At 31.7% G+C, this 11673-nt stretch overlaps 1 protein-coding gene across 1 annotated transcript; it reads right to left on the reverse strand.

Annotated features, from left to right (window-relative positions):
* Nucleotides 1-1454: 1454 nt before the first annotated feature.
* Nucleotides 1455-7298, reverse strand: LOC124362766 (protein O-linked-mannose beta-1,4-N-acetylglucosaminyltransferase 2-like). Its single transcript, XM_046817533.1, has one exon. The coding sequence runs from the start codon at nucleotides 7092-7094 to the stop codon at nucleotides 5367-5369; it is 1728 nt and encodes a 575-aa protein (XP_046673489.1). The 5' UTR covers nucleotides 7095-7298; the 3' UTR covers nucleotides 1455-5366.
* Between the last annotated feature and the right edge of the window lie 4375 nt (nucleotides 7299-11673).

Raw genomic sequence — 11673 nt, forward strand, 5'->3', positions numbered from 1 at the left:
AACTGTGTTGTGTTTTACTTAGTCTAACATATTTACAATCAATTAGGCCCTTATTTCTAGTGTTATGCTCATGGCAACTACCTCTTAGGTTATATTCATCCAAATGTTCTTTAACATAGATCAGACATTGGAGAATATACATTGAGGGAACAGTAAGTATGCCTAGCTCTGTAAAATGTGATCTACAGCTATCCAGAAAGCCAATACCTGAAACACATCTGATTGCTCGCTTTTGCCATTTAAAAACCTCCTTTGCACCAGGGGCGTTTCCCCACAGGATTAGGCCATACAATATGTGCGAGTGGAAAAAGGCATAGTATGCATTTATGACTAAACTGTCATTTGTGTACTGTTTTAGCTTACTTAGTAGGAAAAACTACTCTAGATAAGCGAGTACACAAGTTACTTGTGTGATGATGCCAGCCCAATTTACAGTCTAATGTAATTCCTAACAATTTCACAGTCTTATCATCTAAGTTACATAAACTAAATACAATTTCCTCTGTTTTACTACTATTTACAGACAATTGATTGGCACAGAACCATAGATTAGATCTCTCAACCATATAGTTTTTAACAATACAGTTAGTTTCAGAATTAGCGCTTGAAGTTAACAGTGTCGTGTCATCTGCATATAAAATACATTTATCAGGGATAAAAGCAGGTAGATCATTGACAAATATCACAAACAGAAAAGGGCCTAGGACAGAGCCCTGAGGTACCCCACTTAAAACTCTTAAAACATCAGATTTTTCTTCAGAAATTTTTACAAATTGATATCTATCAGTCAGATATGTCTCCATTAACAATAATTCTTTTCCCTTAATGTTATAAGATTGTAGTTTTTTTAATAAGAACATTATGAGGAACAACATCAAAAGCTTTACTTAGGTCTAATAGCACAGCAGATGTTTCTTTTTTGGCCTCAAAACCACTCATTACATGTGATACAACATCTTCCACAGCCTTAATAGTAGAAAGGTTTTTCCTAAACCCATATTGAGATGGGGATAACATTTTGTTGGCTTCAAAATAACATTCTAGTTGACTTTTTATTGCACTTTCAATCACCTTAGATATTACAGGAATGAGCGAAATAGGTCGATAGCTATTGGCATCCTGCCTATCACCTTTCTTATAAACTGGTACTGTAACTGTTATTTTTAAACACTTAGGGTAGGTACCTTCATGTAGAACCCAATTAATCAGGAAAGTTAGAGGATCTACTATGCTAGTAACAATCTTTTTTAGAACAAAATTAGACATGCCATAGACATCCTGAGCTTTAGAATTACTTAAACTATTTACAATTTTATTTACATGATCTACAGTAACTTCTTTCCATTTAAAAACATTTGGAGAAGGTGCACTCCATGTTGACAATAATATATCAATAGGATCAGAGACATTATCATGACTTATATCCTATTTCATCCAAGGTTTTTTTTTTGGGGGGGGGGGTGCTTTATCCTTTCATTTTCCAAGCACAAGCTATTTTAGTAAATAAATTTTAAATAAATTATTAACCAAACAGCAATACATTTCAGTATATGAAAATTCGTTATTAGATACAAAGACACAATTTAAACTTTCCAAATTAGTTTTTATACCTTTTTTATTTAAATATTTATATTTATGATAATGAGGTAGTATACAATCATTACCATTTTCAGGGATTTGTAAGTTTAAGATATGGGATTAGTGGTCAGATATATTGACCCTCACTGCAGGAGATCTAGCTCTTATCTTATCTCCTCTTAGATAAATATGATCAATCAAGAGACCTAACCATTTCCTACCTTATCTTCTCTTCCCATGCACTGGTCTATACAGGAATGAAAACCATAGGCAGCCATCAGGTTCTGATATGCATTTATATCTTTGCAAATATATATATCTTTTAATTGAAAGAGGAACTCTTCTTATTGGAAAAAATAAATTATTTTCTTTGAAAAAAAACCAACAATTCTCCAATAATTTTTAATTTTTAGACCTAGACCTTTCAACATCTAAGATGCCATTGTCAGGTTAATCAAACAATTTGAAAAGATGGCCATCATCAGGTGAATCACACAGTTTGATACTGTATAAATATTTTTACAATTTAAAAACAATTAGCAGCTGAATAAAGCCTAATAAAAGATTTGTATGATTAAAAGTAAAGTAAATATTAAAATTAATGTGTATAAACGTTTTGGGTCAAAAATAATTGAGTTATTTTTTAAAGGAAAGGTGAATTTTGAAACAGTCCAAAATCATTGTTTAATGTTTGATCTTCGTGTTTTTTTAATGTGTGTTCTATAAGTGTTGAGTTCTTCTTCTTTACAGAGTGATTTTAATAATATACAGTTTTTAAAGATGTGATCGTTTCCCATGTGTGTGACAATAACTGATTTTTTAGTTTGGGCTTGTGTACAAAATTAAAAATTATTGGAGGATTGAGTGTTTTTTTTTTTCTTTAGGAAAAAATGTATCTTTAAGTTGTATTGATATTTCCAATTGTCAGACTTACAGTCCTGTTGACTTTTCAGTCCTAGAAGTACACTTCCTAACTCCTTTAAAAACAATTTATTATTAGTTTTGGTGGTCTGTACACAGCTAGTATTAATATCTTAAATTAATTTTCTTTAAAAATATTTCCAACAAGATTGAAGAAGTTTGAAATTTACCTATTTTAAACTCATTAACTAAATTGTCCTTTCGGACATAAATACATACTCCATCACCTTTGCCTTTCGATATTACATTTTTTTTAAATAATCAAATCATCCAGATGAAATAGTTCTAGTAAAAGCTCATTTACATTCACTTCTGTAAAAACTACAACATCCAAGTACTCAATAAAATCACTAAACAAAACAAAGAATTCATCCTCAGTGCTTTGTTATGGGGGCTACATTGAAATGTAAAAAGGAAATTCCCATTTTAAATTTGTTATTTTTTTCTATAATTCAATAGAATAGAAAAATTCTGGAAACTTAAACATAACTTAACTTAAACAGCTTGATGAGCTGCCTTCAACAATATAATCTGTAACTAAGGAAGAATGAACTGTTATTTTTGTTTAATTAGTGAATATTTTACTTAATTAAAAAAGTTTTTATTTGAGATTAGTATGATACTCCTCCTTTCCGACAATTATCATTTCCCTGTCAGGGGACTTTCTTATATGCACGCCATTTCGAAACTAAACAAACTGATAGTTCAGCATCTTAGCTTTAGATTTTGCACTTTTTAACAAATTTTAGGAATAAAAAGTCAAATTTTCACTTATGTAGATTCTACCTCCCTAAAGCCCTGTCACATCTGCATTTGTCAACACTTTCTTTCTTGCTTCCAGCACTCTGTCCCTTAGCTTCCTTCTAGCAAGTTGTACAATGATCGTAGCCAACCGATTTTCAGTTCTGATTTTTGGGAGTCTACGAGCTTCTTCAATGTCATTTTCCTTCAATTCTACCTCCAACTTGTTATGACTTTAATTACAATCTCTTTCACATTTTTATTTCCTTTTTTGCAGAGATATTCAGTTCAAAATTTGTATTTCTTCTGTACTGATCCAACCTTTTTAAATGGTGAGCAAGGTCACAAATCTGTTCATCCTCATCATCCATAATGATTGATCTTAGTTTCTCTAACTCTTTCTCGACTTCAGGCAAGGTTTTCAGTTGTTCTTCAATTTTATTATACTTAAATTCCTGACTTATTCTAATTTAATCTGAAGATCTTGTTAAATTTGACATCAATTTGAACAACATGGACACTTTGAATAAGTTCAAAAATTTCAGACATTTCTAAACCTTCAAAATTTGCTGATTCATTCACTTTAAGGGCAATTTTCCTATTTATAGAACCTTTGCATTCTAGGCACAGCCAGCCTAATTTCTGTTATTCACACATATTTATAAAAATAGCTTCTCTCAGTCCTGCACAGTAAAAATGGAAAATTTGGTATTATAAGGCAAATTAGAACTCTTAAGAACATCTTTACTTTCCAAAATGTCCTTTTTATATTTGCAACAATTCATGATTAAAAACAAAAAGAACCTGTTCAAACATGGTTATCAAAGAAAACAAGGAAATCCACAGAGCGCACTGATAAGATAAGGATGTCCTCATTCAACCACTGCTGACAACTTATATCTATCTATATGATTTACACCTTTTTGAAGCAAGTAAAAAACATGAACACACAAAAATGGAAAACAATTAGATAGTTATTTGACAATAGATGTATTACATTATGTAAAGTATGTTTCTTACAAATATTTTTATAAAATTACATACAACCACAATACAAAAATTATTCTTGATGCTTTGGATATACAATTTGAATGTCAAGGGAATTATTTAAAGTACATTGAAATCTTTTTTATGATAGAACTAATTTATGTACCTCCAGAAAAAATTCATAAATAAGATTTCAGGACAGGATAAGCGAGTCTGGCAGCTTGTGACACAAATGATTTAACATACTTTTAATTAATTTTAACATTGTACAAATATATGAATAACAACAGTTAGATTTAATTAATTGTAGATAACTATATCAGGAATAGTTTTCTATTCAATGTAGCCTATAAAATAGTGGTATTATCCAAAGGCCAATATTTTTAAAATATTTTTTCTTGCAGGCGAATTTAAAAACTACATTATTAGAAAGAACAGACTTTATTTCACTTAAGTGAAAATTATATGATGATTATCGATTCTAGTTTTTTGCCTTCCAAAAGGAAGTGAGGAGGTTACCCTACCCCTGTCTACTATTTGTTATTAGGCTGTATAAGTACTTAGGTAAATACATACATACGTATTGGAAATATAAAAAGTTAATAAACGCTTACATAATCTAAGCTTGCCAGGGGTGAGAAATACTCTTCCAAAAACAGTGGCCTCCAAATAACACCAAAGTACCTTTGGTTCTCCGACTCAATTTTCGTAGTGGCCGCTTCTATACTGAAGCCTTGAAATGGTGCATACTTGCATATGATAAATGGTGCAAGTTATATTATACAAAATGTTATCACAAGAAGTTATTTCATAAATCTATATGGATATGACACAAATTTTGTGAATGGCATCTCTAATATTTTTTTAGAAAAGAAGTCAATGTGCTATATTTTTAAAGGCTGTCCACTGCTCTGTGCCGATTCCAGTGACATGTCACTTCAAGTTTTACAAATATTTGAGTTTTACTATTTTCTGTGCCACTTCTACAAATTAATGTGACTAGATAAACTATACTTCTTCTTATCAGTGTTCTACGCTTTAAAGAGATAATAAACTGTATCTAAATTCAAATATATTTCTAAATTGTTTATCTGTTACTTATCTGTTTTGCAACAAATGTCTTAACTAAACTAATACACCTAAGTACATTTTGTGTACGAATCCACACTCTCCTGGTAATCCTCTACTGCTTTCACCCAAACAGATATTGGAGGTTTAACAAAAGAAGTCTGAGACGTAGAACTGCTACATTTCTCATTTTCAATATTAAAATAAGTATTTTTGCTATTAGCCGTAATACCTGTACTAGTCGCAACACTGAAAGTAACTCTAGTATTGGAAATTTTAAAGTAATTCCACCTAACCACAAATTTACCATCATTACATTCACAAGTTAGATTAAATACTGGAGGTGGATGGTACCATGAATTAATAATATTTTTACGTGTAATTTTATGTACTTCTTTTTCAGTTAAAGAAACTTCAGTTACATTGTTAAGTACAGAGAAAGCTAATTTATAAAAACTTTCATCAACAATAGTGTCTTGAAACATTCTAAATAAATATACTGGATTATGACAACATTCAACAGCAGGCACCAGTTTAATGTTCATTATATTTTCTTGTTCTGTAGTTGATAAATGATATAGCCCCCCAAGCAATGTGGGATATTCAGGATGAGTTATTGTGTTGCTCTCATTTTCATTTACCCAGGAATGATAATTGTAAAACATGTTGGGGAGTGAGCATAAAGCCTTCAAAGGTGACACAAATTTTGGCTGAATTCCAAATGGAAATAACTCAATGATATTTGACCCTTGTGGTAAAAAAATGGATAGTATAATTGCTGAACCATGCATTCCTATTAAGTTGTTAGTTATTTGTAGAGATGAAATCAGTTCTTTAGAACTATTAACAGAAAGATCCATAGTTAAGATTTTTAATGATCTGTTTGACATTTCTTTAATATGTTCTGCTACTTCAGTTTCACCCAAAATTCTGCGATTAATTTTTCTACTCAAGAAAATTAATTGTTTTTCATTTTGTGGATCTGAAGAAATATTTCCTTTCACAATACCTAATTGATACTTTATGAAATCTGTAAACTGTTTTAATTCTATAGCGTTTAAATCGGATTTCAATAATGGACCTTGAACATTTTTGAATCCATATTGAAACCAAATACTTTTACGATTGAGGCCTAATACAATTTTACGAAAACAAATGGCTTCTTTATAAGTATCCAAAAATATAGATTTATGATATGAAAACATTTCATACCATTCATGATAAGGACCTTTCCCATAATCATCAATGAATAACAGTTTATACATAGATAAGCATATGTAAATATCACCTTTGCACAATTCATTAAACGTAAAAAATAAAGGAAGAAGATCATCATGAATGATATGCATTATATTATCTGGCTTAAAGCGCTTCATTAAAAAAATGTCATCATTTACATGTACTAAATGTTGTTTTAACAAATATTCTGATGAATCAATTATTACAAGCTTTAGATGAAAAGTTGAATGGTTTCTTACCGTAGATAATTCAAATTGCTTTAACATTTCAATAGTTTTAACACCAGAAATCACTGAGTATTCATTCAAGAGAAAGAAAAAGTACTGTTTATATTGAGGTAGATGATACAAGTTTTTAAAGCTGCACAAGTTTGAACCATCTAACCTATAAACACACCAAACAGAAGATGCCAAACCAAAGTCTGAGGGTCTGTCACTTTCGAAATATTTTAAATGTGTAAAAATACACTTTAATTTATTCATGGCATTCATATTAAATAATAACACAGGGATGCATATGCAACATACAGCAACTGCAAAAGAATAAAGCCAAAACTTCATGATAATTCTGAATTAATAAAAGGAAAATGAACACTATAACACAGTTTTAAAATGATCCTGGTTTAAGATATTAACTAAATTACAAGAGAAACATTTTGCTTGTCACTCTTTACAATTAATAAATTAACAAAATACGGATAGGTTTGTTTTATTTCAATTTGTTTACAACCAAACCCACTTGTAAACAAAACTGCTTGCCGTCTGCTGTCATATGCTAGGGAAGGGAAAGGAATGTAATTCACATAGAGTAAAATGAAACAAAAAGCTATTTTGATTACGTTGCATGGGTTTGATAATAAATACCACAGCTTTGAATTCATCATAGACTAGATGAATACAACTTGTGCCTATTTGAGGAGGTGTGGTATAAATTATGTGCGGCTATTTGCATGCATCGCTACCGTGCTAGCTTTATTTTAGAGCTGTGAATTATTTCAATCGTCTAGTTGCACACGACTACGTAGTTATACGTCTAGTCGTAGTTAGATTTGTGGTTTAAAATTGAAATTTAGGGTATTTGTATTATTGTTATTGTTTACTGTTTATAACAGTTTAATACTTTTTCTGTAACACGTTATGATACGATTTTTTTGTTTTTCAGTAGAAAGCGTGTAACCACAACGTTTAAAATAGTAAAAGAATTAAGTCTTTGATCAAATATCTTCTTCATCACAGATAAATAGGACAGTAAATAATAGAAGAACAGTATGTTATCAAAAGCCGATTTCTGAGCTGGGTCCAATAAAATGCACTGACAATCACCATCTGATTAAGAATATTATATCATATCTAATACATAGTTATTATATCTGATATTAACATAATGCACAATGCAATCAGGTGCTTTTTAGAACCGATCCTTATGTCAACTATTTTTATAAATAATATTAATTCGTTGAAGACTCTTGGAGCAATTGGAAAAATTGTAAATATCACTAAATGTTAATAAAACAAAACTTTCCAATATGGTTTTAAGTTTTGTTTTACTGACATTTAGTACCATTTGATATAATTCGACCTTTGCCAATGTGTGTAGTTGGATGACAATAAAAGATTTCGACTTGACTTGACCACCAGATACGTTATGTGACCAAAGGGTGACATTATATTACTGTTGGACTGTTGGAGATAATTTATTTCGTTACAACGTTGCAATTCTCATAAATCTCTGTACCCCTTTAACATTGGTTGGTTCCACTGTGGTTTTTATTTTGTTTGGAACAGGTAAGATTTCGTATTTTGAAAGTACCTATATAAACAAAAACTCAGCGCGTTCGATTTCTTGAGTCATGTCCCTGAACATCCTGAACTTTCTGTAAGGACATTAAGTAGACATTCATCATATTTCAGTAAAATAATTATATAGCAATGAAAGTCAAAGCTTTTGCAATGAGTCAAAGCAGGCGTCCCGCAGGGTTTAATTCTTGGCCCTTTTGGTTCATACGAGCCATTAATAACTACCCTTTCACTAAGATATAAACAGTGAAAACAAGTGTGTGTGTGTGTGTGTGTAACAAATATATATATATATATATATATATATATATATATATATATATATATATACATATTGAGCCAGAAAAGACTATTTTTGAACCAGAAAAGAATCTTATTGATGTTCGAATATAATGAAAGAAACTAAGGAACTGATATAAGTAATACATTACATTCTTAGTCAAACTCAAAAAGGGGACACATATGTCCCAGCAACGAAGAAATCTAGAGATAATGTGTTGCCAAATTTGAGGGTAATTTTGTTCCTGCCATTTAATTTGGGTATTTTAACTTTGCCGTGTTGTTTTTACTGACAGTACAAATGTTTTTATTAGTAATTTTCTTTAAAAAAAATACCTACAGGTACCTGTACTATATGTAAAGTAATACATTTTTGTGAGTTTTTGTTAATTTAAACGTTGTTTATCAAAGTTTCCGTAAAATGTTTGTGCTGGAACACAAGCATCCCAGTAGTATTTTAGAGTGGAACGTATATGTCTTAGCAGTAGTGTAGGCATGGCTAAAACGTCTTTATCAACAGCCAAGAAATCAATTATATACTTGATTTATCTTGTAGTGATTCGGCAGTCCATTGGAAGGTACACTGTATGACATTGATAGAGACCCTGAGTAAAAACCCTTAGACTGTTCCGTTAGCGAAGTTTTTGGCAGTTAGCGATCGGCCCGATTCGTCTGATTCTAAAAATAGTGAGCAAACATTTGAAGATCCAATCCTGTCCGAGTCTGACAGGAAACACCAGACCTTTGTAGACGAGGGTATGTCAAGCAACTCGTCCAACGTTGCCGAGTGTGGTAAAATGTCTCTAGATCCAGGTGCGGTTACGTCCAGTAACCAGCTGAATATCATATACAACAATGGAGAGGCTCTTGAAGATCCATGTGAGGGAACTTGCAACCAGCGGACTACCAACAATAGGAAACGGAAGGAACAAGAATAAGAATATGCAAGTTGAGAAGCCTAAAATTATTTGGAACCAACTGAAGAAGACTTTCAAACCTATAAAAAACAATTTCACCCAAATAACAACCTGTAGTATTGGCCAACATTGATAGAGGCTCCAACGAGCTTGAATTATTTTTAAAGATTTTCTCTAAGAGCCTTTTCATGTTTATTTCCCACTGTACTAACTAGAGACTACATTCATTGCTCAAAAAAAAAGAAAAAAATTATGGTTGCCTGTAAAGTCGGTTTTACGGGCGAAGATTTTACGTGACAACGTCTTTTTCTCGGTAGAATATTTATTGATATGAATATTATTAAATTGCACAATAGGAACAAGGAATTGAATGAAAATAAGAATTGCACAAATTTTAACTATAGAAATATATTTTGTTTACTAAAACATTGTACATAATTTGAAATTAATTAAAATTTGTTATTGTAAATGGTAAAGTTGAATAAAACATTTACTAAAATTAGAATTTGAAATTCTTGCTAAACACAGTTAAATTCTAACTTCGCGCGTGGTGATTGGTCGGTTTAGTTCGTTTGTTTGGTCGCACTGTTATGACAGGTTAGAGGTTATAATTTGTTATTTTAAATGTTTGACTAGCAATACGCACTGTTTCTTCACAATCGACTGAATTACGATTGATTGCAGAGTGATTTAAACTAATAATTTACTTAACACTATCAACATTTGTCAATAGTATGACATAACCTATAAACTCAGTTTCTCAACTTTTGTGTCAATCTAACAATTAATCAATCAATCATAGTTTACGATAATGAAATATCAGTGTACAATTATTTACCTTTATTGTTGTAGTTGTTGTAAATGACGAATCTAAGCACTCCACATTTTCACGAATAAACATAGTTATCTGCTTTATCCCGTGCGGCGACCCACTGGACGGGCATCGTAACGTTACCGGGCGTTACACTTTTTCATGAGTGACTCCGAGCCGCAACCTAATTTAAGACGTTGTCACGTCAAAAGGATTTAAATAAGACAAACTATCACGTAATAATGACAGTACAGGTTGCATTCTTATGATGTGTTACAACCGCCTACATCATTTCGGATCACTGGTCCATACAAGAATCTATGGGGTCCATAAAACTAGTTATATCAAAAATATGTTTCAGATATTGACTTCTAAACTGTATTTCAGATTACCAGGAAACCTTGAGAAATGTAGTAAAACTTACTATGTAAATGAGTTAGTTTCGTGTTTCAAATCTAGTTTTTCTAAGGCTAGAAGTGAAGCAACTTTTCAAGACATTGATGAGTCAATGGCCAAGTTCGAGGGTGACCTATCCACTCTAAAACAATGTGTTCCACTGAAATCCGTGAAGAGAGGCATCAAGATATGGGAAAGTGTGATTTACCAGCATTTACAGCTATGACATGAATGTTTATGTTGGCAAAGATATGGAAAACTGTAACGGTTCTTTAGCTGAAAAAATTCAGGTGTAGGGAAACTTTCAGCAATTGTTCGAGGTGTCAAAGAGAAAGTTGTACTGTCTTTTGATCGTTTTTACCTCTGTCAAATTACTGTATGAAGTATACCATCCAAATGTTGCTAATTGTATTGGAAACAAAGTAAATGTTCCCTAGGTTGAAAAAAACTTTTAAAAATATTAGTCATTTTGTATGTTTTCAAATGGGGTGCTTGGAGTAACATGGAAGGATTCCAAACAGTTTGTTCTTTTGAGCTATTGCCACACCAGCAGTCAATCTACTGTCAAGAGAATGTAACAAAATGGTGCAAATGGAAGTACCGTGTCCATCTGCCATCATTTTGTATAATGCAATTTTGGGAGGCTTAGACATTTTGGATCAAAATGTGGGTGTTTATGACTTTGATAGAAAATATAAAAAATGGCGGAGGAAAGTTTTTTATAAACTTCTCTTAACTGATGAAGGCAATGCCTGGATGTTATACCAGGACATCCTACACAGGAAACAATCGCTTCATCACTCATGGTACTACTTGCTGAACAACTCCTTGTCGAGGGTTTCAAAATTCCGCCTGTAAAAAGGAAGTCAAGCATTGGAAGAATATCGAAGAGAACCAAAACCATGGTCAACGAGAGCACTCATCTGCGTGTTGAAGACTT

Source organism: Homalodisca vitripennis, chromosome 5 (genome assembly GCF_021130785.1).
Source record: "Homalodisca vitripennis isolate AUS2020 chromosome 5, UT_GWSS_2.1, whole genome shotgun sequence".
In the NCBI taxonomy this organism is placed as follows: Eukaryota; Metazoa; Arthropoda; class Insecta; order Hemiptera; family Cicadellidae; genus Homalodisca; species Homalodisca vitripennis.

What these genes read in the sequence shown, in the direction of transcription:
- LOC124362766 (XM_046817533.1), bottom strand. Translation starts at nt 7,094, where the DNA reads ATGAAGTTTTGGCTTTATTCTTTTGCAGTTGCTGTATGTTGCATATGC.